This window comes from Microtus ochrogaster, chromosome 4, assembly GCF_000317375.1.
Source record: "Microtus ochrogaster isolate Prairie Vole_2 chromosome 4, MicOch1.0, whole genome shotgun sequence".
NCBI classification, from domain to species: domain Eukaryota; kingdom Metazoa; phylum Chordata; class Mammalia; order Rodentia; family Cricetidae; genus Microtus; species Microtus ochrogaster.
Window position 1 is genome coordinate 75,892,196 of NC_022011.1, and position 27,836 is coordinate 75,920,031.

Consider the following 27,836-nt stretch of genomic DNA (forward strand, 5'->3'; position numbering starts at 1 on the left):
AAAAAAAAAAAAAAAAAAAGCAGCTAAGCAAGCCTTGAGGTGAGAGCCAGTAGCAATATTTCCCCCATGCTCTCTGTTTCAGGGTCCGCCTTGAGTCCCTGCCTTGGCTTCCCTGATGAGGAGGCAGTAACCTGTAAGACAAACCCTTTCTTCCCCATATTGCTTTTGGTCATGATCTTTAAACAGCAGAAGAAACCTAAGCAGGATACCAGGTGAGGCAAATAAGGATCAAGGCCATTAAAATATTAAGAAGCAATGTGCGAGGGGTGGAGGAGGAGGTCCTGTAAGGGAAGGGGATGGGGAAAATGAGAACAAAATGAAAGAGTACAGTCACTGGGATGAAATGTCAGGGTAGGAGAGCAAGTAGGCAGAGGAAGAAGTTAGGGGAGAATCAACAAAAATTTAACATGTGTGAAATAAAAAACCTCCTACAGCAGTCCAATATTTTGGAAGTTAATTTTAAAAAACAGTCAAATAAGGTATTCTCTTAAATAGCATAGTCTACCATTGATGGGAAACTCGAGAGAAGTCAGTTTATAAATTATTTCCAGAAGAATCCATCGTACAAACTAGATTTGGCAATACACTAACAAAATATTCTGGAAGGTTATATAGCAATATGCGAGACGCAATTACCCACATGCCTACAAGGATCTCAGCACTTTGAGAAGTTGCGGCAGAGGGATTGTGAATGCAAGACTAGCCTGGGCTACAATAGATAGATCAGTCCCTATCTCAAAAAAATAAACGAATAAAGAGAAGTTACCTTACAAGAGAAAAAAATCATTTCTTTGATATTTAAAAATATAATATAAGAAGATATCATTAATATTCTTTTCTATGAATCTATAAACCCTAGGATCAGAGATCCTGTCTATTGGACCCCACTTTATCTCAAAGCTTCTTTTGGTGCCTGTCACATCCTAGTGCTAAAGATTATTTCTTAAATGAGATACAACAACTTTTAAGAAACATTCTGAAACTAAAGCATTACTGACTTGAACTATGCACATAATTTACTTACAATAGAATTACTTCTTGAAAAAAATTATTTTTAGTTTATATGCATTCCCAGCATCCACAGAAGTCAGAGGAAAGCATTTGATACACCAGAATTGGAGTTACAGGCAGTTCTGAGTAGCCACAGGGCAGTGCAAATGGAACCTGGGTCCTCTGCAAGAACAGACAGTACTCTTAGCCCCTGAGCCATGTCTTCAGACCTGCAGTAAAGTTACTTTTTAAAAACTAATGTTTAAGAACTCACTGATGAGCCTCTTGATTCTATGCCCTTGATGCTTGAAGAAATTCTTATGAATAATCACAAAATTTGAACTGTGACTATGAAACACAACACTACCTATTTTTCACACAGAACTCATTTAGAGAGAACTGTCAACCTGTCCGTGATCCTTTGTTTCAAATCAAGCAACAAAAAATAAGAATAAAAGGCAAGCAACTAAACAACACAAGTTAGTGCGCCTGTGAAAAACTTCCTGTTCCTTCCATATATCCATCCAGTCAAGAAGAAATTTTACATTCTGAGGCAATCTACAATATGAAGTATAAAACACAAATTTACTTTAGACTCAATTTTTCAAAGCCGTATTCTATTTATAACAATGTAATGGCCCGACTTTCAGCAATTTTTGAACAACACCAAAGCACCAAAAGCAGCCAACGTCCTTGTGTCAAAGTCGACCAACAATAATGGATGACCTCACTCCCTTCTCTATGAACAATTTGCTGATTCATGGGTAAATCTTCACACTGGACACAATTTTAATATTGTGCTACTCTAACTAAAGCTTTGTATGAAGACATGGCTCCATGGCTACCTGTTAAGTAAATGGGAGTAAGGTATAAAAAAAAAACCCAGAGAAGCATGAAAATATCACAGTACGTTCACAGCCACAATCACACAATGAACGGAATATCCCAGTGCAAGGTAGCTACTCCAATGAAGGCTCCCTGCTCTTCAGGAACCAGAGCCATGGCCAGGTTGGTACCTGGAACTAAACTGAGCATTTTAAGTTCAAAGATACAGGTAACCATGGAGCCAGCTCCCCTTTCCATATTCAGATTGGGTCTGGCCTGAGCTTGTGGAGGACTTTTATACGCTGTCAAAGCCACTGTTGAGTCCATATGTGTTACAAGGCATGCCCAATGGTACACCAATGGAATGGATGTTGTGGAGTAACCACCCACTTCCTGATTGGATTTAAAGCCTGCTCCATAAGGTGAATCTCATGCCTGGACCAGTCCATGGAACCCCCAAACCTCTGGCTAGGCCCTAGGCTCAAACCTGCCACTATCATTCTGCAACATAGACAGTATTAAACCAACTCCTAATGGTTATCATTATAGTCCGAGATTAGCGCATCTCTCGTGAGGATGAAAGTGGCTTCTTTTTGGCAGTAGATGGCAGGCAATTCATACAGACTCATGACTGGTCAAGAGGTATAGATGGAAGACAACCAGAATGCTCATCCAGAAAAGGGACATCTATATCACAACTCCTCTTCCTCCTCCCCGGTTCAGGGATCTTGGGTAAGAGAAAGCTGACAGAATCAAAGAGTCAGAAGTAGTGGACAAATACAAAGGAACTGTTTTCTGGACACATCGGGTTGCATGAGGCCCCACTTTTAGCTGAGGAGCTACTGACCGACTACTGACATCTGCTGGCAATGGGAAAGTCAGTTTGAAGGGCGTGACTCCATGAGGGGTTAACCACACATCTGTAGTTAGCCAAGCACCCGAGAGGATGTGAGTAACACAAACTGGACTTGGTGGGCTTAAAAAAAAAAAAAAAAAAAAAAAAAACGGACGCCGAATTTGATAAAGGATAAGAAGGAGATCTGGAAAGAATGGGGCGAGGAAATGAATGTAACCAAAATATCCCACGTAAAAGTCTCAAAGGAGCAAGGCAAAAGCTGTCTAGAAGACAATATGAAGCTGAGAGACGGCAGGCAGACAGACGAGCGAAAGAGCAGGAGTGGTGGGGAACATGCTCAACATACAGTGTATAAATACAAAAACAATCAAAGAACATTTAAAATAATGTTCCAGTAAGACGCTCTAGTCTTCAAAAACACTACTATTTATAATTTTTAGAATTAGAGTTGTATTTATTTGGAACTTTCCAAAAGACACAACATGAGCATGGTTATATGTAAGTCTCAGTACACAAAAATAATTTTTAAAAATAGATACTATAGCTGAAATGCTGGTCACTGAGTTTAGAGACTGAGTATTACTAGCTCCTTTAACCACTTTCCGTCAACTAAAATAGATTATGTATGAAATGTTCATTAAAAAAAATCATAGGAGTTGGCACTCTACAGGCTCCAAGCTGTTAATAACTTCCTACTCAATGAGATAAAGTTTTCTACTCAATAGAATCGGAAGTAATGAGTTTTAAATAGGATCAATTACAGGCACATCATTTAGGCCCCCTTTTCTGTTGGTTCAGATCCAGCTCTTTCTAGAAGCTGTGAGAGTTTACTATGTGAAAGCCTTGCCAAATCAGGCCCAGGAATCCACCAGTTAAGTGTCCTGCTGCTGGCCTGAAACACATCTGCAGTTCAATGCACAGTGTTCTGCAATGTGTCCATAGGAACTGGTGAGTGTATGCACTTGCTCACTCCTGAAGCGCTGTGTTTAATACCTGTGTATACACGAGGCTCTCCTGTGGATAAATGCAACACTGGTTTTCAGGCCCAGGCTATAAAGAAGGCAGTGGCTTGGCTTATTCACCTTACTGCCCTTGATATCTAGAAAAATGCTTGTTACTGAATTTAGGAATCTCAGATTGGTGGTAATTGGCTTGGGGATCATTTGTATCTTCCTGGATCAAGAACAGAAAATATTTCATCAACGAGAATGCGTTACCTATTGACACCAGATTTCCCCCTTGACGAAGAAATTTGTAAGGACTGATAAAAGGTTAATTTCAATATTTAAATCTATATGGACTTTTCTGCTGCCTTGGTACTTATATATAATCTACAAAGTCCTCTGAATTATTCCTTCATGTTTCTATCATTTTTGAAACCACTTACTGTTTTGCTTTGTCTCAGTGCTTGCCCAGGACAAAGTGCCAACTCTTCTGGAACAACAGTAAGACACACAGGTGCATGCACACACAGGCGTGCACACAGGCATGCACGCAGAGACACTGTCCTGGACGGTTCTACATGGCAAAGGTTGGTCACACATGAAACCCCCAGTGAGTCAGTTGACTCAGAACTTCCACGCTGAGAGGCTTCTCAGCCGGTCACCCTGTCCTGTGCTCTCCCAGGGGACGAAGGTGGAGAGAGAGGCGAGACCAGCCTGTGACGCTCACGCTCTGTCCAGAGGAATCGCGCCCCCATCATTGCTCTCTCTCCTACAGCTGAGCAAGAATGCGCCATATCATGTGGTGGGCACTCTGCATATGGGCTCTGGGTGAGCTCTGTTCTGCATTCTCTAGATTCCCCTCCACTTACTACAGCTGATGTTCCTTTTTGGGACTGTCCTTAAAAGTCACACACAATAATTACTTTGACCACTGAGAGATGACAGCCAACATAAATGTTCCCACTAGTAAAAGTCCACCTTTTCTGGAAAAAAAGAGGGGGGAGAGCATTTCAAGAGATTCTTATGGTGCTTAAAAAATTCCTTAAAATCAGAGTCAAGGTTAGCTTTCTTCATATACAATAATAAATGCAGTCGTATTTTGAACTTGGCCCACAGAGTGGGGGGAAAGAAACTGACACATTTTTATGTATGGGAATACTCTGAAATCCTTCAGTTTATACTTCAAAAATGACTCCTAAGATGAAAGAATAATTTCTGGCATCTTTCCTGTTCATATTTGAGTGTTAGAAGATCCCCTCCCTAGCTCAAGTATTAGTTTAACAAGGTGAAAATGAACCCGCTGTTGCCCATCTGCTAGGGAAAACTTACTTTCTTTAACTTGGAGACAGCCTCTCCAGAACGGATTGCAGTCAGCAAGCTCTGCCGAACCTGCTCCGGGTCAGAGCTTTGGAATGTTAGAGAACTCTGCCTCTTAAGGGTGAGCGATGGGCCATCAGCTGGAGTCAGCATTTGAGAGCTCTGTTCGTTCGGCACAGGTTTATTTTTCTACAAAAAAAAAAAAAAAAAAAAAAAAAAAAAAAAAAAAAAAAAAGAATGCAGGGTATTTTTATGAATGCCAAGAGAAGAAAGGCCTGCTTTTACAAACTGTGTTATCAAGAGCCCTTTTAAGGCCGCACTTGCTGTGCTAATGATGCAGACACAGGTCTGTATCTCCGCCCTTCACTCAGCCTTCTCTGTTGATGGATCCCAGGTGGGAGATTAACTCCCTACCTTCCTTTCTCAGCAGAGGAAGCTGTGGAAGAAAAATGCTACCTCTTTTTTTGTTTCATGAACAAAGTGGCAATTTTACTGTGTGTAAATCAAAGAACACTGATATTGCCAGCACAGAACTGGCGACCAGTGCCAAAACTCAAGATAAAAAAAATCCCACCAACTGAAAAACAACCCATTTTCACGGTTCTAACATAGTCGGGAAAATGTACAAAGCTGTTGAGTATACCAACTATTTCATACTTTAGAATCCAGTGTGCCATTTAACAGGGGACTAGCGATGTCTCTACTACACTTAACTGCCTGAGTTTTTTTTGTTGTTGTTGTTTGTTTCTAGAAGCAAGAGGAACCATGGACTGACTAGGGTTTTCCCCCATTAGATTAAAAATAAATGTTAAGAACTTCCAAAGTAAATACTCAGAAATTCAATTAAACCTCTTAAGAACAAATATTTAGCAACTGATGTAACTTGGAAGTGTTATATCAAGCAATCTTAAAAATGTCTTTTACAAACTGTCAAATTCCTATCTTTACTTTTTCAGTGAACTAAATAATAAAGCCGAGGCAGTGTCTCAAAACTGCATCGACAAAATTAAGCTGTTATCATTTAGGAACGTGACACATTTCAGGGAAAGGGCAGGCTCTACCTCTAAGTCCAAAATCCATCACTCTATCACACATACGTCCTGATGTTGGATAACACCAGTAAACAGAAATGTCAAATGGACGAGGAAATATTCTTCAAGATAAATACTGCCTCGGCATTAAAGAAAATATTTACTTGGTATCGGGGTCACTGGTCTCTTAGTCTAGGAATGTTTGAAAAAGCTGTAAAAAGCACTCCTGGAGCTGCCACACAAACATGGAAGTCTTCTTTAAACACCACCAGAGCAAAGTACACACTGTAAGTTTTTAAAGATGGCTTGTGGATTACCATGAATCACACTGTGAATTTCAGAGCCTCCTTAGACTATTTTATGGGAACCCAGAGAGCAAGAGGCTTAGTTGACAATCCAGGTCAACAGGACTTTTTTAAAAACTACCATGGTTGGATGGAAGTTTGATCTACATGTATATTATGGGAACTAACATAACGGATAATTAAGAAAACTACATTTTAAAGCCACTTCCATTTTGAATTAAGTTACATGTGATATGTTTGGTAAGCTGAGGTTTAACACATGTGACAGACAGACAATGTACAAGTGAGACACATCGGGCCCCTCCAGTCTCTGACACCATTTGTTTCAATTAAAACTACCTACTTGGCTATTACATACTGCTATAAAAGTGGATAAAAAAGAAAGTAAATCATAATATCCAAACAGTTAAAAAAAATAGCAAAGCACAGGAGAATAGTCAATGATCTAGACTCAGCAATTATACATGCATATGAATAATGAGATGTTAACATACTTCCTAACGAAACAGCTACCTAACAATGACCTTCTACCTATATGAGTGCACTGTAACTCTCAAAGTAAAAAAGTCAGATTCTTAAGTATGTCCAGTCTGTTCCCAAAGTTAAAAGTTAAGCAATACACAAATGCACCAAAGTATTGGTATAAAATGGGCTGTCCCTTACTTTAACCAAGTCATACTGGAATCTGATTATCTATATTGGAAAAGCTAAGGCTTACCTTCTCAACATCATCGTGTTGGGGAACCACCGCAGGTGTATTTACTGTGTGTGTCTTTTCACCCTCCCTGTTAGCTGCAGGCTGGGCAGAGCAGTCCTCACTGGGTGACTCTGGACGGGCTTTACTGAAAGACTGTGACCGCTTTACCACAGCAAGGGCAAAGGGGGAGGGGCCAGAGCTGGAGTAGGGTCGTGGGGCCCCGAAAGTTTTCAAGGTCTTCAGGTTTAGTGAAGTCCCCTGACCACCAGGGGGCTTGGGGGCTACAGGGGAAAGAGAGGTCTCAGGAGGAAGAGCCACAGGTTTGGGGGCTACAGGGGGAGGAGAGATCTCAGGCGGAAGAGCCATAGGTTTGGGGGCAACAGGGGGAGGAGATGTCTCAGGAGGAGGAGCCACAGGTTTGGGGGCAACAGGGGGAGGAGATGTCTCAGGAGGAGGAGCCACAGACTTGGGAGCTACAGGAGGAAGAGATATCTCAGCAGGCTTCTGGATGATTCCATCAGTTTTTGAAATATTAGACAGCGGAGCAGAATGAGTCCTTTCACTTAAGGGAGAAAGAATTTGCTCTGGAGGGGGCCGCGAGTCTCTCTGCACCTCTTTGGTTGCTGGTTCTTTGGGGGTAGGCCCGGGGGCCGTATGGACACTCTTAGCAGCCGCAGAAGTCACATAGTGGCCTGACGCTCTCTTCTGCATCTGCAAAAAGAACGAACTTGGTTTGGCCTGGGGATTTGAAGCTCGGGCTCGAAATTTTGACTCCAGAATATTGTTTATGTCTTCCAAATTTGGTGCAAACGGAACGCCGCCAGTGTCCATAGTCACCCTGGGAGGTTTCGGGGGGTTGACGGCACCAGTAGGTGAGCTCAGAGTCCTCTGCAAAGGGCGCTCTGTGCCTGGGCTGGGCTTTGGTTTAAGGTCAGGCTGAGGCTCCTGGGAGCCTCTGGAAGTAGCAAGGGCTTCTTCTGTTTGCATGGCTGTTTCTTTCGTATTCTCAAGCACATGTTTCTGCCCTGCAGCATGCATCTTTTGGCCATCTTTATCCTCCAGGGTTTCCGATTCCCAGGCTTTCACTAGCTCCAGGGATTTGGGAGGCACTATTTTGTATGTCGTCATTCCAATTTTAGGGATATACTCTCTCGTAATTTCATTTGACGGTTTTGGCTTGGGGCTGTAGTCCTGTCTGTAAAGTGGAGAATTCTTTTGGTAAAGAGCAGCTGGAATCTTGTCACTTCTGTCTACAGGAGACAGAGGGCCATCGTTCCCAGACTCACAAGCTGGCTCTTTCATGGGGAGTCTATCTTGGACATTTACAGAACCTTGGAGACTCGAGGACGAGTGCTGGGTTGATCTGCTGCTAGCTGAAGTCTGCACACTCTCATCAACCTTGAGGTCAGACGAATTATGGTCTGCCTGATTCCCATCAAAACCACTGCAGGCAGGCGTGGCCTGAATTGCTGCATCTTGCATTTTTGTCTTTTCTACGCTTGGTTGATTCATTTTTGGATTAGGTCCTGACGCTGCAGCATAATCCGTTCTACACATAGGAGAGCCTGAGAGTCCACTAGTTTCCACGTCCACGGCTTTCTCTGGGGCTTTGCCTTCTACAGCGGTTTCTGTTTTCCTCAGTCTGTCTTTCACATGATCTGTGTTTGTGGCACAGACTATAATTTCATTTTGAACTATTGAGAGAAAAAAAAATACTGTCAAGCATGTATGAAATATATGTGCCTATGTTTGTTTTCTATGACTATTACAAATTTTTCACTTAACACAGATTGGACAATAAACATTCATACACCTTTGCTCTCATTCTCTTAAAATGTATTATCACACATTTCTTGAATTCTTTCCTGAGCATTATTCTGTTTTGAAGTTCAATCTCATGTTGATATAAAGTGTCTTGGTATTTTGTTATGGGCTGCAAAGACTTCCCAGGAAGTCATAGGTCCAGGTCCCCGATCCAACACTGTGTGACTTGGCTGGAAAGTCAGGAATACTGACTGAAGTGCATGGCTGGCAGTAATCAAGTAACAAAGTTAAAACAGAAGAAGGGAATCAATAGGAACTGAATGGATGAAATAGATGGAAATAGTTTATAAGGACAGCATGATTCTACACCAACTGGCAGAAGTAAACCAATTACATCATGAGAAAAATAAGAAACTGCCCTTAATTTGGGTGTATGAATGGGGAAATGGGGCTGGAGAGATGGCTCAGAGGTTAAGAGCACTGACTGCTCTTCCAGAGGTCCTGAGTTCCCAGCACCCACATGGTGGCTCACAACCATTTATAATGAGGTCTGGTGCCCTCATTGTTGTATACATAATAAATAAATAAATCTTACCAAAAAAAAAGAAAAAGAATGAGGAAATGGTGGCAAATGATGTTGCCTACTTATAAGGCTTGAACATCGGGCAGGCAAGTTCCATCCGAAGTGTGGCGATTTGAATACAAAGTAAAAACGTGCCCTGGGGAATGGGGAGGAACTCAGGTCACAGAAAAGATGCACAGAAGAATACAACTTTAAGACCTGAGATTTAAATCGATAGCATCCAAAGGTGGAACAACATCATAAGGCGCAGACATGACAGCTAAGAGCCCACTCTGGAATTATGCTGTCCATGTTCAAGTCCTCGGTCCATCACTTACTGTGAGACAGTATCTTCAAGAGTAACAGTTCCCAAAATAGTCATAAATGAGACAGATATGAAAGAAGCCAACGCATAAAAATTTATTCAGCATGTTTTAAAAGAATAGTCTATGACATTGTGTTGGCCATCAGTATTGGTTTCTAACACTCACCGTGCTCTTGGCTTGATTCCAATGTCTTCAAGTCTCTAATACAGTCAGATACTGTGTCTTCATTGTTCATATCATATATGACAGGATTATTTGGCCCTCTGGAAGACATGACATTGTATATGATATATGGAGGTTATTCAAACACACCATGAAAAAAAAGCCAGGCAATACTTTTTTCAAAGACAGATGGATTGAAATAATCACCCTTTCCTGCCAAATATTAGAACTTTGAGAGCAAAGAAAAATATAACAGAGGAAATGCTGCCATGAAACATTGGCTTCAGTACACTTGTCCTATTGCAAAGGAAGATGCAAGAGCCTTGGTGAAAGGAACGTCTTCCAAATGAATGTCTTTACTTAGCTGTCAGGAGCAATTTTTTTTTAAAAGAGAAAAGGAAACGAAAGGGAACATTTTAGTCTCGCATCTGGCAGAACCAACTACATAAATCAGGATGTGAACTGACCTCACTGACTTTTTTTTTTTTTTTTTGCTGACTAAAGAGTTTAATTTGGAGACAATCCCACGCAAATTTGGTAAAGCTCTAATGAAGACAGCTTATGTTGGTTGTTTGATTTCATCTTTATTTATAGCACTGAAATTCAAACACAGGATTAGTGGACTAGAGACGTTTTAAAAATTCCTGTGTCAGGTGGACAGTACTGCTTGCATCTCAGTCTTGACTATAAACAACGCTGGTGGCTTAGTCTACTTCTAATCTGGGGAGCATTTTCACAGTCCAGGTAGTGAAAACCCTCAGATGCATTCAGTACAAAGTCAAAACTCAATGCTTTATTTGGGTCAAACAGATAATAGACAAACAAACAGAAACATTTTAACTACAAGTGATGGTTTCCTGACATGGGGATACTATGCCTCTTGAATTGGGTTTCATTTGAACACACTTACATGTAGCTTGCTATCTTATTAGTAAGGATTTTCCAAGGACAGTATGAGAGAGAAACTCTAAACAAAATGGTCAACCATAATTAAGCTTAAAATACCAGTTTTCTTTCAGAACAACAGCATTAACCAAACAAACCACTACCACCACCACTCGTGGCCTAGAAACTACTTACTTTCCCTCTGTGCTTCTGCCTTCTTGGCTTTGTCCCTTGGAGCTTGGAGAGGCCTCTCCATCACTAAGGCTGAGCGCTGAGTCAGGATCATTCTCCAACACATTTGTTCTATCAGTAGATTCTGAAGGGACGTCAGGCGATTTCACAGAACCACTTCCAGCCTGATCTTTGGATGACTCACCCAGTTCTTCCTTTTCATCTATCTCTTCAAGACTATAATCAGAGCTTACACCAGCTACAAAGAAATGCAGATACAATCCTAAATATTAACCCGCCCTTTTCATCATAAGCAATCTAGCAAGGAGGGGGTATTTATAATAATAATTAGCTAGCATTTTAAAACATGGCTCGAAACTAACAGTGCAATGTTTTTCTAAGGATGAATGGTGAGGGTCTCCTGGAAGCAGACCATCTCACATGGATGTCATCCTAGAACCACGTTCTATCACTCTGGGCTTTCGTCACGGAAGGTGAATCTTACAAATGTCACATAACTGCACTTAGAAATCAATACCTATGATTAGGTAACCTTAGAGGCATGCGATAATAATGTGAATTAAACAAATTAGCAACTTGAAGCTCAGATTAATAGAACATTTTTGTACTGCCTACTAGTATGCCCTCGGACTGCCTCAGCAGGTATTAGCACTAACTGCAGCTGAGAGGACCTGGGTCTCCTTTTGGAAATCCTGATGCTCACATACATTCTGCTACTAAGTTAGATTCCTATGACAGGGGGTCAAGAATTGTGAAAATTCTTTACGAGTTTCTAATGTGCAATTTATACTAAGAGTCACTTATCTTACTGCTTAGTGTAATTTTTAATAACAGAAAACAAAGATCAAATACTGCAAATTAATTTTTATTCTCACTCAAGATTTTTTTTTCTCCTCTTAGATGTGATATACTAGCCCTCTAACTTTACACATGCTAGGTAAGACTTTGCTACATACTGAGCTGTGATGTGCACAGCCATGTTATAATATTGTTCCCTATCAGTTTCCCAGATTGGCCTTGAATATGCTCTGTAGCCCAGGGAGGCTTAGCTGTGCAATCCTCCTGCCTCAACTTCCGGAGTAGCTAGAATTACAAATCTGAGGCAGCAGACCCAGTTCTAGCTTTTCCTGCCATTTTGGGATCTCTTGCTTATTTCGTTTCATTTTTCCTTTGTTGTTAAGGTAGAATCTTCTGTTTCCCCGGCTGGCCTCAAATTCTTGTACCCCTGAGTGCTGAGAAATACAGGCACAATCCACTACATCTAGCTGAAGCAACTTCCTCTGACACTTTCTCCTGTGCTCCAGAAAGTATGATGTACACACACAAGCGGGCAGCCACACTCACATTACCTCTCTTCATCTCAGCGTAATGTAAAATCAAGTATGTTACACTCAGTGCTCTAAAGCCGCCCCCCACCACTTACTATATTTAAATCTTATCCCATACCGACACGAATGTGTGTGGCAGCCCTTCTCAACGGTTTTGGACAATATCTCATCCTACAAGAGTTTCTTTCTATCATTATTTCTTACTGCCCACAACCAATGGTAGCAGGGTCAGAAAAGGAGACATTCGAGCAACAAAATGCTCATCGTCCTTGCCAACATTAACTGTGAAAGTCAAGCTACCCACGAGGCTCAACATTTTTGCTTAAACAAATTGAACATTTCCATTTACGTGACAGTATCTGAGTGAAGCTTAATTTAACCTGGAGAGAGGGCCGTAAGGTCGTATGCCATTGCTCCAGTAGACAGACCACCCATAAACCATACCAGGAGTTGAATTTTAGTGTTAGACAGGAACATGTGTCAACTTCTGATCTTTGAAAAAAAATATGAGCCAGAAGTCAAGTCACATACTTTTAATCCCAGTCCTGGAGAGGCAAAGGCAGATGGGTCTCTATGTGTTTCTGGCCAGCCTGGTCTACAAAGAAAGTTCCAGGCCAGCTTGGGCTACAGACCTTGTCTCAAAAAAAAGAAAAGAAAAGAAAAGAAAAGAAAAGAAAAGAAAGAAGGAAGGAAGGAAGGAAGGAAGGAAGGAAGGAAGGAAGGAAGGAAGGAAGGAAGGAAGAAAGGAAGAAAGGAAGAAAGGAAGAAAGGAAGGAAACAAGCCACGTGCTGGTGTTAGTACAGCTGTTTCATTCACAGATACTTGAGTACTCACAAAAGTTAAGGAATTTGAATTTACATAAGTTTAAAACACATAAAGATGAAATGCAACTAATATTTCAAGGAATGTGTTTGCTGCATTTGAACTGTCAAACTATTAAACTTAACATTTAAATATGGTCTTTTCATGTCATGTGTTTTTCCTGGTTATCAACAAAATAGAAAAATTGCTTGACAGATACTGTGCCTCTGGTAAAATATAGCTCTATTAAATCGATCCTAAACATGCTCCTCTTTCTAGTCAGCACCGTACTATGACTATAGATGGATGAGTTCAAACTTAATTGTCCAGTTTACAGCTTAGGAATATTTGGGTAATTTCCCCTTTGGAGGAGATTACTATGATGGAATCTGTAACACTGAAGGTCTTGTGTGTATGTGAGCTTTAATTTTTCTTGAAAAAAAAAATACCCATGGCAATATTTGTTGAGTCATATAGGAAAAATGAGTGTGCACATTTCATTTTAAATTTACAACATTATAAATATCATTAAAGGGTATTTAATGATAGCAGAGTGGGAGGTCCCTGCCCCCTTAGCATGCAGGCCTGGCATGAATCACCACCACCACCCCAAAACCTTCTCATCAAATTGTTTGCCAAAGTCCGCAAACAACTCTACACTATGACAAGGAGCCTGTGACAGCGTACTATTTTTAAACGACTAAATTAAAATGATAAGGGGCTTCTTTTTGAGTCATTAAAAAGTGAGTACATTTACGAGGAGATCCAAATATTAGGCAACATAACGCTGTTCTATCCTAAAACAAACTAATCCTACTTTTAAAAGAGAAAAGGCACCTGAGAATAACATGAGAAAAAAAATAAGTCATAAGTCACACAGCTCACACGGGAAGTTCAGTAAAGAATACTTGGAAATATTCTCTTCTATGTTCATGGGAGATAATGAAGTCCAAGGAGCCTTCCGAACAATGCAAGCCAGAGTAATCCTAAGAGCCACTGAGTGACTTCTCTTCTGCTATACCCTGCTTATTTAGTGAAGGAAAACCACGCATTTCAAACCTGCACGGAGGCAGAGACACTTATGAAAGGTTTTACAGAGTATAATAAGTAAACTGATCTCTACTCAATGGCACCTTCCTCTGCATATACCAAAGCCACAGCCAGTCAAGGCCTGAGCACCTACACGTCAAGGATGCTACAGCTGCCTCTGGAGTTCCAGGGCCCTCAGAGAGCGAGAGTTCATCCGCAGGCTTGGGCACAGTACACTGCTCCTGGCTTAGGAACCGGGGGCCAGGGGAGCCATCTGCCAAGGAAGGAGAGTCTGTGGAAATGGCACTTAGACAAGAGAGTTAAAAAACAAAGCAAGCAGACATCAGGACACAGTGGGAAGTCAGTGCTGTTAGCTCACATTTACCCATGGAGTAGCTCTGAAAAGGGAAAGCGAGAAGCAGACATGGGACCAAGTTTGAGGAGCCTGCCCATCTTTCCGAAACATCAAAACCTTCCAATTCCACAATATATTTTATGTTGACAACAGCCTCTAATAAATTTCCTATGTGGATTGAGATGGTCTTGTTGAGCCTGTTCTAAGAAAAAAAAAAAAGGGCACTACTACTTATATAATAGCAATGTCTTAAATCATAAACAGGATTCTTCTGTGACTTAAAAATCTCAAATTCCTATGCACCACGTAAGAGTAAAGATTCAAGGTCAGCGGCTCCTAAAACTCATTCAACTTTGTGAATAAAAATGGGACAATCTAAGTACTCATATCTGGCAGCATCTCCATGCTAATGTACTTGAGGTATTCTTTTCTTCCTAAGGCAGGGTGGCCTGGTACTATGGATCCCCTGCTTCAGCCTCCCAAGTGCTGCAATTCCAGATGCATATCACTACCCGCAGCTCCTAGTCCTTCTTACAAAAGCTACTAAGTCGTTACTATTGAACTATTAAAAACAGATCAAATTGGTTTTTTTTATTTTTTTAACCTCACTTACTTGGGGAGAACCCATAGTGAGGGCTATGTTATAGAAAGTATTTGCATGGGAAAAAAAAAACAATTCACCATGAAAGTAGGACAGCGTGAATGCTGAATTCATACCCAAAGCAGCTACTGAAAAAGACTGTGTTGAACTTTAAATCTGTGAAATATACCAAAGAATCTCCCCACTGTGGTGTGACCCTACCTAGAAGGAGGCTATTAGCTGTCCACTAGATAGTGCATAAGGAAAACCAAGAGAGCACTCAGGGTCCAGCTCTAGAACTGGAACTTTCATCTCTGCCAGTTTCTTATCCTGGCGTCTAATCTCCAGGGGAGGAAACAAAAAATTCATTTCATAGACCAAAAGGGGGAAAAGAGGTCAAAGTATTCCAATGTCTCAGTATGAGGAGCATTCCGGTTAGATTCATCCCTCATGTCAAGGCATTTCTTTCCTTCACAATGGCAGTGTGCAGCGACGAGGGTCATACCTGGGCTGGACAGCACCTCAGGAGAGTCTGCTTCTAAAGCGCTGTCGGGAGCAACTCCATCTTCTGAAAGCAGGGCTGAAAGATGCAAGAAAACCGATAACGAGTCACACTCAGATGAGAAACGACTCCTGAGGAATTTCTTGCTATCACTTAATCCAGGAAGGATGAACTTAAACCAAGCAGCTGTGAAATGACTACATGCACCCCACCCTCCATCCCCACTCCTACAGAGTGAAACCCGGAATCACAGTATCTTCTGAATTAATCTGCACACTGTTCGCACACTCATTACGATAATGAAGTGGTATAATTTTGCCATTTTTCATTGCAGACTTTCTAGAAGCACTTAAGCAATAATAATCAGGCTATTTTAGAAGTGTGTGTGTGTGTGTGTGTGTGTGTGTGTGTGTGTGTGTGTGTGTGTGTGTGTGTGGAGAGAGAGAGAGGGGGGTGAGGGAGAGAGAGAGAGGAAGAGAGAGCATGCAAAGTGCACATCCTAAGTTCCAGTTCAGTTCCTAGGGACAGAAGCAGACAGATCTCTGAGTCTGAGGCCAGCCTGGACTGATTAGGGAGTTCTAGGCCAGCCACATACATACATACATACATACATACATACATACATACATACATATATATATATAAACAAAATGCTATGTCTCACTGCTTTACTGACTGTATTAGAACACAAAGCCAATGTAGTAGAATACCATTATCAGACGCAAGGCTGCTCTCATCGTTCTGCAGGGGTGTTTTCGAAGGTGGGGCGGGTGCTTTTCGCTTTGTTCTTTTCAGAGACAAAGTTCCTGACGAGTTACTGAGCTGCAGGGACCCTGTCCTCACTATGACCCCGTCCGTGGAACTCTGTAGGAAACAAAATGGCCAAAGAATCCTATATTTAGCAATCAAGTACAAAACTGCAGGCACGGCCCTGACCTCCACGGCAAACATGTCAAATACAAAACGCACCACAACGGCCTTCATCTGCAAGTATTTGTGGAGCATCTGTCGTGTACAGATGGTAGACAAGGAGATGGACACATAAAGAAACAAAAACAAATGGCTCTTCTTTTTTAAAAAAAAAAATTAACCTAGCATGGGACTGACACAGAAACTACACTGTACCAGACTTCAAAGGGACATAATTAAAAGCTCGTTTTGGAGGAAAATTCTGGAGAAATTATTAGATGCAAGGGACAGTGTGGAAGGGGCTAGGGAGGTGGGCCAAAGGGTAGCGCTGCTGCAGAAGCGTGAAGCATTGAGCTTGGATCTTTAGCATCAACTTAAAACCCACACATGGTTGGTCCCACATCTGTAACCCCAGTGTGTGTGGGGGCGAGGAGAGGAAACCAGTGAATCAAGTCTCACTGGGCAGCCAGTCAAATCAACTCATGAGCTCAGGATTCAGTGGGAGGCCCTGTATCAAAGAAATTAAGGCGGAGCGTAAAAAAAATAAGATACCTACCACTAACCTCTCCACATACACAAATAGGGTAGTGTGCGCGTGCGCGTACACACAAAGGAGGAAGGAAGGGAAGGTAGCTGCATATGAAGGGCTGACTTAGGGTCCCAAGATGGGTTAACGGGTAAAGGCTCTTACTTCCAAGCTTGATGACTTGAATGAGAGACTCGTGGGATCTATATGGTGGAAGAAAAGACCTCCACAAGTGCATTTGTGGGACAGGCATGCATGCACGCATACACACACATAAATAAAAAACAAAATTAAGGAGTTGATTCAGTATGAAGACATACGTGGGAAAACATGTAAGAAAGATCTACGTGCGACACTGAACCGGAAAGGAGAACAGAAAGGATGCCATGAGGGAAGGATGGGGGAGAAGAATCAACTAAAACACATTTATTCAAGAACGTCGTAATTGTAGCTAATGTATGTATTATATTTAAAAAATAAAATGCTGAAAACCACAAAAATACCTATATACATGCAATGCAAGCATGCAGACATACACGAATATACATCCCCTTCACACATGGCCTCCTTTCCACTTCCACGTCACACGCAGATTTTTATGTGTTTCATGTATATCTTTCTACCAAAAAATGTAGATTTGAGCCAGCTCTTTACATTTTTTTACATTTATTTAGCGCATGTGTGCATGTGGGTATGTGTACGTACATGTGTATGTGCACACCTGTCATACCTAACAAAGTCACGTGTGCTACATTGTGGAGGCCAGAAGGCAGCTTGAAACATGATTCAATCTATTCAATCTCTCTCTCTCTCTCTCTCTCTCTCTCTCTCTCTCTCTCTCTCTCGATCTATCCATAGACAGACACACAGAAAAACAGGCATACATATACAGAGAGAGGCATACATATACAGCCCCACAGCAGGTGACTGTCAGTGGACGCTAAGACAAGCATCACTCAGCAGGATGGCTGATGCCTCCAGGCAACTGCCTCACCTTCTTTATTTCTGCCCCTTACAAGAAAACTGCTTCACAGACATGTATATATAGTTCAATCTCCTACTCTGTACTGGAATCCCTCCAACTAAAATTTTCCAAACTTTTGATCCATTATTACTTTTGCTCAAAAAAACAAACCCACCGAACTTGACCATAAGTGACATGATAATCATGTAACACACTCCTTGACTTGACCTGCGCAGCACTAAGTATGGATGAGCACTGCTATTCAAACTTCGCCTTACCCATGAGATGCCACACTCCCTACTCTCCATAGCCCCACACCACAGCTACTCCATTTTGCTGTTCTTTGCTGTTCATCTCCTGAAGAACACCTGTGGGACTCACTCACACTATGTAATTTGTTTTAAGTGTCTATGTTCATTCTCCTGGCAACCCCACAGTTCTCTGGATTTTAAGCGTTCCTGACATAATCATGAACCTCAAACTCAGGTCTCCACCCCAGACCACTCTTCCAGCTCCACTAAAAGCTTTAAGGATACTTGATGCTGGCATGTCTCCACCTGAGCTCTTGACAACCACCACTCTTCCTTCATCCCCACAGCTGTTCCCCTCACAGTCTTCACAAGCCTTGGCAATGAGAAAGCTGTGTTTCCGTCTTCCAACCGCCTCACCCACTCTCTCCACCACACTGCCTCTGGTCTGATGGGTCTTTCCTTAACATCCAGCACCCAGATGCCATCTATCGCTCTCTGACTCACTGAGAACTGTCTAAATGAACTTCATTCTATGCCACTTCTTATCAATAAAAGGACTTTCTTGATAAGATGCACATCACAGTGAGCTCCTTTACTCAAAATCCACTGATGGCTTTTTTGTTGGCCCAGAAAAAAAATTCTAAGATCTCTCTAATAATCTCCTTCTCCACGATGGCTGACTCAGATCAGCCACACTGCTTTCTTGCTGTCCCAACCTCAGGGTGGCTCCCTTTACTGTTCTCTGGGTCCAGAACTCTCTTCTGATAACACAGGATCATATCCCTCATTCTCTGCTGGTTATTTCTCATGTGGCACCTCCTCAATGAAGCCAAAAGCTTGCACCTGCTCCCCAGCTTGATGCCTGTGGACTAGCATTTAATAGTGTTCTCGCATACTACAGAGCTGGATTAATTGTTCAATGTCAATTTCCCCTCCAAAAGACCAAAAGGGCAGGGACTTTCTTTTTTCCAATTATGCCCACTGCTGTGTTACAACACCAATATCTGACTCATAGAAGTTTTATAATTATTATAAGTAAGAAGCAGAGGTGAACTTGAACTAAGAATACATGCATTATCTTGGGTCAATCAAATTAAAATAATTAAGTACATTAAAGGGTAACGAACAAATTCATAGAAAATTCTCAATCCTTGTACCTTGCTATTAATCAAGAAAAATTTAACAAATTTACTATTTCAGAATTTTAAAAGATTCTTCCAGATTAACCTCCCAAGACAAGGCAAGAAAATAGAAAGGCTTGATTTAGCCCCTGGATCAGGTTCTAAAGACATCTCATAGGGTTGGAACAGTGACATCTTCTGCAGCAGACACTCGGCCACACAAATCTCTCTACCCAGTCCTTTTACAAAGGGGATAGGACAGCAGCGTAGCCAATAACTAAACAGCCACACCACTTGGGAAAATACCAACAGCCAAACCCAAGCCAGCCCTTATTAAACACTACTCCCCTCCTCTCTCCACGAGGCTTGAGACCTTGCCATAGCCTTGCAAGAAATGAGCTATGATGTGTACCCAAGTCCACATTTGGATTCAGAGCCACTAACGTCAATTCTGACTAAGTATTGCAATCAGACCCCTTGGGAGGGCATGCAAGTGCATCCTTAACGGACTTATAAAATAATTCAAGGACCTCCTGTGACAGAGAGCTGAGAAGGAAACGCGGGACCTGGTAGTGTTTAAACACCACTTTCAGTGGAATATGAAGTATAAAAAAGCTTCTACTGATGCCTCTGTATTCTGAACCCTTTATTTCGTGTCCCATGAAAAGACATGAAATTCTCCTGAGGTCAGTCAAGGGGAGGTTGGCAGGCAGTGTTCTCCATCCTGGCCAGGAGGCAGTGCCTGCTCAAGTCACCCGGTGTTCAAGGCACTACAAAGCTTGTGTTCTTTGAAGATGTAAAAAACTGAAAGACGGTTCATCCATTAAGCGCACGTGCTGATCTTACAGAAGTCTAAAGTTTGGTTCCCAGTACCGACACCTGGTAGCTCACTGCCACCTGTTACCTCAGCCACAGGGAATCAGAGGCCCACGCCAGGACTCCATAGCTGAGCAACACTACCGGGACCATAACTGTGTAAAACGAGTACCTCCACATGTGTATTTTAAAGGGCTCTGGCTGTGGTGTTTAAAACTACTTCAAGAACTAAACTGTGGCATATGATAACTGGAAGGAAAAGCAAAGAACTGCAGAGAAAACAACGAACAAAGGCAAATGATGAAAATTCACATGGAATTTGATTTTGACATACACGCCATATTATATAGAAAAAGGTACCCAATGCAGACATCATCAGCAAACGCTCAAATTCTATAAAAAAAAAAAAAAAACACCTGACATTTCACTTCTTAAAATATTTACCCCAGAGCTGAAATAATCAGGTGTAATTTCTTGATGAATTCACTTCTTTTGGCAGAGCCCTAGTGGCACGCCATTCCCACGGCAGTCCAGGTTCATCAGTGAGAATACACTAGATGATCCAATAACTCTGGGAAGAGGGAGCAAGAGACACTGTGGTTTGTCTTCTGGTCCCAGGCACCTGGAGCTTTGACCGATTGCTTCCATGATTGTATAATAAAGTCTCTCACCTCTAGGCTGCATCCCCTATCAAGGTCTCTGAGGGGGTCTCTTTCATCACCTGATAAAAACAGTCATGACATGACTGTTCTCAGGGAAGAGTATGTGGTTACAGCCAGAACTCTTAAATGTGAGGAAGAGAAGTATAATAAAGCAGATGACAGGAATAAAAAAAGGAGGAATTTTTCTACACAGGCTCGAAAATTTATACAACCCTATCTGTAACTCAAAGAGAATACGCAAAGATTCATTTATCAGGCTGGAGGTCGCAAAAGCAAGCTAGTATTTTTACGCACGATATTTACATTTCTAGGGATAAGGAATTTAAAACACCATCAAAATGAGATAGACTGCAGTTTTTATAAATGGTTTAAATTTTTTCAGTACTATTTATGAAGCCAGTTGACAGGGAAAACACAGACATCCTAGGAAATGTTTTATGGCCTTATCCTATGAAAGTCTCATCGTTAGCAGGCAGAGAAGATAGAAACATAAATTCCTAAAGATCCAGCATGGCTAAAGGATGGTAAGAAAGAGTACACTAGGGAAAAATGTGATTGTTACTAAGCCACAAAGGCTAGACCTAAAGGCCCATCATAACTATAGTCTATGTGCAAAGGCTAGACATAAAGGCCCATCATAACTTTAGTCTATGTGCAAAGGCTAGACCTAAAGGCCTATCATAGCCACAGTCTACATGGTAAGTGTGAGGAAAACTTACTAACTTTAGTGACAAAATATGCAAATGTGAGAATTGGTGCAAATGGCCCAAAGGCAGAAATTCTGAACAAATAAGGATTGTGACTTTAGATGATCAATAATAAGATGATGACAGGAATACATATTTCAGTGACAGATGAATGAGATTAGTGTTAGCCTTTGAGAAAGTAGATTATATATTTTATTGTCTTATAAGACAGGGAGACAAGAGATGATTGGTGACCATGAAGAGTTTTTTCAGCAAAGAACTATAGTCGGTAAAGACAGAGTCAAAGACAGACAAAGCCATAGAGTTAAATCTGGAGATCTTTTATGTTGACTAAGAATTACTTTTTAAAACACATGGTGAAAACTCAAGAACCCCAAAGAAGAGAAGTCTTTATTCTACTGAATATATCCTTTGGTGAAGGTTTTCATGGGAAGGGGCGTGCAAATCAGAAGACTTCAATATTTCTTGACTAGCTTGTCCAGCCAAGAAAACTGTTATATATTTATGTCGAATATGTGACACACAAGACTGGAGAAGCTCTAAAGCCAAGAATATTAAACATTACAATGCAGACTTGCAGAACTACTGCAATAGATTAAGAAACACACATTATGAGCTTCACTGGAGACCAGTCAATTTACTCAGAATTATTAACGTGTCTAACTGAAAAGAGGCGTACAGAGTGTTCTCTCAGTCTGTAAGATGATACACTCTAATACTTCCTAACAAAGGGGATCTGGAGCAGGAAACATGCCGTTTATTGGCTTAAAAACTTCAGCCCTCCTAAGTATAGAACTTAACCACATTAACCATGAAAACTATGTCAAAAGGAAACAGGTTTACTCAAATGGCATCATGCATGTATAATAAGAGTACATGCTACATAGACATTAGCTGGCATTACTATATGTGTCTATTTTTAGGCTGTGAATGTTACTTTGTAAATAAGAAAACAACAGCTACTGAGATGAGGCAGAGAGGTATGGATATAAAATGGGGGCATTGAAAATCATCTAGATTTGGTGAGAGGGAAGTGAAATCTGTTTTAGAATCAACTCTAAAATCCAACAGTTCTCGTGTTCTGCACCCATGTTAAGCTTATTGCTTATACCAGGCTTATTGCCTGAAAATCTTAACTCTTAAGTCACCTTCATTCCACCAAAGACTTTATTTAGTAAAAGTTAAGGTTTAACACTAGTTTGTGAAATCTTAGCAATGAGTAGATAAATGTGTACTATAGGATATACACTTGAACAATTTCATAGGTATGCTTAATTTGAATTAACTGTTTACAACTCTTTAGTTTTGACATTAAAATTTATTTCTTTCAGTCAAATTATGATTGAACTTTTAAAAGAAGGTCCAAGGTATTGTTAAGTCTAAAGGGTTTTCAAACTGAGAAAACAAGTTTCTAACTCCCTATGAGAACCTGCCCTGGATAATCACTAGCTACTCAATTCTCTGTCCTGGTTACAGCCACTGATAAGGCCAGGAGCTATTGGAGAGTCCTGCACCTGAAACAGCAACACACAAACTTTATGACCTGTGAAAAGGGAAATGAGAGCATGCAGGTGAAAGAAAGCAGTAAGGCCAGATGGAAAATCATGGCAGACAGTCCACCTGGAACCACATCTGGATGGGAATTTACTCACTCAAATGGAATGAGAGCTAACAGAAGGCAGAATTAAGCAGAGTACCCCAGCTTCACTGAGGACTAGCATTAGAGACACTCTTAGTTTACACATTAATCGTGGGTACATCATAACATGGGGTAGTGAAGTATATCCTGCATGAATCAGAAAGAATGCTGGAAAAATGTCTTTAAAGGTCAGAAACAGAGCAGCCCAACTCCAATGATGCTAAATGTTCTATTAAGAAATCTCGAATTATATTTGCTTCCAAGAATATCTTCATGTTTGGGGAGTAGTGGGTTTAGGGGGGACTTAAACAATTTAAAATGATCTTTAGTCTTAAAATGCATTTCCTTTCTATAGGATAGATTCATATTATGCTTGGCTAACCTACTGAACAGCATAAAAATGTGTTAAGTATCGCATGATTGACATTAGGCTTATCCAAATATACCATGGTGTTAACTCTTGGTGGAAGATCCCTAAAATAATTTTACAACTTAAGACACACAAATTGAGTTTAAATATCATTAATTTGAAGATCATTATTATGCCATATTAAGTGGCATTTAGAAATCTGAGGTACTGAATCTGCAAAGTAGGTAAGCTCTGTAAACAAGTTTTTCTCCTATGACAATGAAATCAGTATTTTATGTCCAATATAAACAATGTCTAAATGGAGGTGAAATAAAGAAAAGTCGCTGTAAAGTCTAACAAACACTGCCCATCCCTTTGAGGTTTTGCTATTTATTTTCTCATGTGTAATTTTTACACCTGCATAAACACAATTGGCCTTAAGTTGGATGGAAATTAAATGTCACTTGTTGTCAATGAAGCAGTTTAAAAATAAAATGCTATTCCTGGTGAACTATGGAAAACCTTCTTTCAAAGCCTTAACCTCTGTTCTCTACTCCTTTCTTCTCTGAGCAAAGGCAGGGCCTAGAACTTCGTGCGCTCTATTTCCATAGTCTCTATTTAAGTCCATATCCAGAGATCTCGCTAAAAGCTCGGGAGGTCTTACCTCTTCAGGATCAACTCAGATTATGCTATCAAAGTGAAGGAGTAGAGAAACAGAAGGGACACATCCTGGACAAGCCAGCTGTGCTGAACAGGGGGCAACAAGAGGCGTTAGGTATGGGGCCTGCAGTTCTTCAACCCACACTGAGCGAGCAGTCACCTACTCTGCCAATTTTAACACCACTCCTACCAATCTTCTAAAACGAGTCTATGGTAGAAGCCAATATGATAAGAGCTAGATCAACCAGCAGGTGTTCCAAGTGGCAACACCACCAGTAGTCTGTGGCTTTTGTGTCTGATTAAAGTTAACGTCCCCCATGGAATTGCAAGAGGCTGATTTCGTCATGAGATTTGTATCAAATGTATCTAGTATAAAATTCATTATTGGTTAATAATGACATTCGATTCCTCTAGTCAATAAGTTGAGTAAGTGAACATACCTTTCTCACACTTTAAACCCTCTATTTCTTTGTAGTAATGTGGGGTGCTTCTAGGGTGAACTCCTGTGTTACAGGGACCGCAGAGAGCGAGATGCTAGGCATTAAGCCTTCTACGTTGGGTCTCAGAGTTCCCATAGGAGTAGGCACTGGGTCCTGGTCACGGCTGACCACAGATCACTTTCATCAGGTGAAAGCCCGACTTACAACATGTCGCAACCCAAGAACTTGGAGATTCTGGGAAATTTAGTTACAAAATCTTATCCCTTAGAGGAGAAAACTCAACAAAGGAGAAGTTCAGTGGAGATGAAAAAAATAGATGGAAATAAAATGACAGGGAAAAAGAACCAAACAGGACAAGTTAAGACTAAGATGATACAGGACACGTCGGGGTTTAGTAACCTCCCATTTGCATCTGCACTGGCCCTTTTCTGTGCAAAGAAAAATATTTACGAATTCCAAGGCCTATGCTATGCCCTCGACAGACTTCACATTCCTCCTCTTGAAACAAAGCAGCGTTTTCAGTCCTGTCTCTCCTCATTCATGAAATATATTTATGTACTCAAGGCTGATTAGTGACAATCCTCGGCTTTAACATTTTTAAGCCAAGAGATGAGAGTTGAGCTCAGCTGCTCAAAGATGAACAAGAAGAAAGTAGAGCCTCAGATTGAAAGTAAAGGAGAAGAAATGCGGTTATCGCGGGTCCCTGGAATTACAACGAACTGGGCAGACATGTTTCTAGGGACATGTAAGAAGACAACAAACCAATGACAGATTAACTGAGCTCAAAACCTATGCCGGGGGAAGCACCAACCAAAGTTGTAAACTGGGGGGCATTTCAATTCAGCCCAGACAGGAAACCAAAGCCGTCAAGCGAGCTTTATCCATGTGTCCTCCCTACGGACTTGCTATGTTTCATCTGTGGTTTCTCTTGATGCATGCTGCTTACTAGAGGAGGCAAAGTCTACTCATGTACCACAATAGGAGAGTAGCTAAGCCAACCTCGAATTTCTGACTTCGGTGCTCTGCTGAGGCCTTAGTGCAAACTTTAAGGCAAGTTTAGTTGTTTTCTCACTGACAAACAAGAAAGAGAACAGTGTGCTCTGTCTACAACTTACTGATAGACAAGGAAGAAAACGGTGTACTCCGTCTACTAATGGTCAATCTTTTGCTCTTTAAGCATTATTTTTCTTTAAAGTTGAAAACTTTATAATTAACAGATCCCTTTGCTTATCGGTTTGAAGCAGGACTGAAAGTACAGACAGGGGCTGTGTCGATGATTGGAGTTCTGTTCTTAGAACTTTGCCTGGAATATTTAAAATAAACCCATAAGCAGGAGTAGTAGATTTACTTTTAGTGGATAATTAGTTAATAAATCTTAGGAAACTTACAACGAAATAATGTACATTATACCTGCCAAAGATGAAGTATTATAGTGTGATAGTACATTTTTCAGATGAATTAACCCACTCTTAGTTCTGGAAGTGTAGCCAGATGTACTCTGTATATCAAGCTGCAAATGCCATGGTAACCACTGTTGCTAGGCAACTGAAGAACTATGTGTGGGGTCCACTTTCTGTACAATAAATACAAGAGGAGAGTGGAGGGGAAAATAAAGTGTACATGATAACCTGAACAAAAAAAAAGCAGAAAGAAGAATATTTCTTAATGAGTACAAATTTATTAAACTAAATCTATTATGACAGGGGAATGCCTTAATTATTCTCCATAAAATAACTAGAATTAAAATTCACCGAGAAAAATAAAAACAGATGTTTACTTCCTTCATCAGGACAGCATCTGCTTTTAAACCACACTATGTAGGAAAGAGATAAAACTGGGTAAAAGAGGAATGTGAAGCACTCCTAAAATATGCCAGCTATTTAAAAACTAATACTCTGGGTATTAAATTTCACTTGCATAATATTAGATGGCAAAAAGTCTCAGTTTCTCAATATTTCAATGTTTTCTATGGCAGCATGTAAACGGAAACCAACTGAAATGGCCGGTAGATACTGTGCCTTTTCTGTGCCTGCAGCCACAACCCTGTCCCAAAGGAGGTCAAATACCGTGCTAGTGGCAGGGGAAAGCTATTGAGGGCTGTATGCCTAGGGATCTAAGCAGTAGAGTTTCAGCAAAGTGAAAACTTCTCCAAAGGTTTTGTGAATTCTGAGGTCAAGACTTCCAACCATTTCTTTTCAAACCCTTCTACTTCCACTTGAAACATAAATAAGCCAAAGAGGCCTAAGAGACAAGGCAATCCATTTTCAACTAACACCAAACAGGGTACAGGAATCAGATTCCTACACATAGCTTTAATTCCAAAATTCTGTATTAGTTTCAATTTAAGTCAATACCATTGTGTTTGATAACCCCACTATATATGGCTATGCACATGACATATAGGAATACAGTGTTACTGTATATACATACACTAACAAAGGCTGAATACCATATACCTTATATCACAAATGAGATTTCAAATCACTAGGGAAAAAGCCCTACTTAACAAAACATTCAGATGGTTCCAGGAAAAACTGCTAGGAAATTCCCAACTGAAAATTCATTTTGAAATGAACATTTTCATAGAACGTAATATATTCATTCACCTTTACAGAGAAAATTACATGGGGCTGAAAATCATGCCTAAGAGTACAGAAAAATTTATGAACACAAAATACAACATTATAGCCCTGACTTCAATAGAGCTTCAGTCAAACTTAAGTCTTTAGATGGAACGTGCGATGCGGAAAGCCCACAAAGATCAGGAAAGAGTGTTTGTTAACTTGGATCTTTAATATCACTTTTGGGAAGAGCACAAGCAACTGTCAAAATTATACTGAAAACCAACAGCCAGTTATGTGAATAATTTCAGCATATATATATGATATATTTCCAGAATCATAAATTATATAAACTATAATTCCAGAATAACACACATTTATAAAGTATATAATTCTAGAATCACATATATAAAAAATATTGTATAATTCCATAATCACACACACACACACACACATATATATTAATATAATTCCAGAGTCAATACCCAAGTGCCACAGTTTGCCAATGTTGAGAAATGTCCTGTAAGAATGAGGCAAATTATTAACTATGGAAAGCCAAAAGGAGAAGAACCGTGGTTAATACTTTTTTTTTCAAAAACAGAAACATTTAGAATAAGCACTGACTAACAAAGGTAACCACTAGACCAGTGACTACTTAAAAGGGAACCAAAATGAACCAAAGGTTAAAATGAAAACATCCATTATAAATATTTTTCATGTATTACTAATATTTACCTTTCTAGTTTACTTTCCTGTCGCTTTACCAAACAAGAAATTTA

At 40.6% G+C, this 27,836-nt stretch overlaps 1 protein-coding gene across 4 annotated transcripts in view; it reads right to left on the reverse strand.

Annotated features, from left to right (window-relative positions):
- The window catches only part of Cobll1 (cordon-bleu WH2 repeat protein like 1), a 142,192-nt gene that overhangs the window by 5,273 nt on the left and 109,083 nt on the right, over positions 1 to 27,836 (reverse strand). For 2 of the 4 annotated variants that reach the window (XM_026778673.1, XM_026778674.1), the window contains exons 8-14: positions 16,163 to 16,316; positions 15,456 to 15,530; positions 14,170 to 14,289; positions 10,860 to 11,094; positions 9,783 to 9,880; positions 6,987 to 8,659; positions 4,945 to 5,121 (exon numbers count right to left, since the gene is read on the reverse strand). In XM_026778673.1, the coding sequence (XP_026634474.1) occupies positions 4,945 to 5,121; positions 6,987 to 8,659; positions 9,783 to 9,880; positions 10,860 to 11,094; positions 14,170 to 14,289; positions 15,456 to 15,530; positions 16,163 to 16,316 (2,532 nt within the window). The remainder of the gene's footprint in view (positions 1 to 4,944; positions 5,122 to 6,986; positions 8,660 to 9,782; positions 9,881 to 10,859; positions 11,095 to 14,169; positions 14,290 to 15,455; positions 15,531 to 16,162; positions 16,317 to 27,836) is intronic. The other 2 variants (XM_026778676.1, XM_026778675.1) reach the window with 1 other exon arrangement.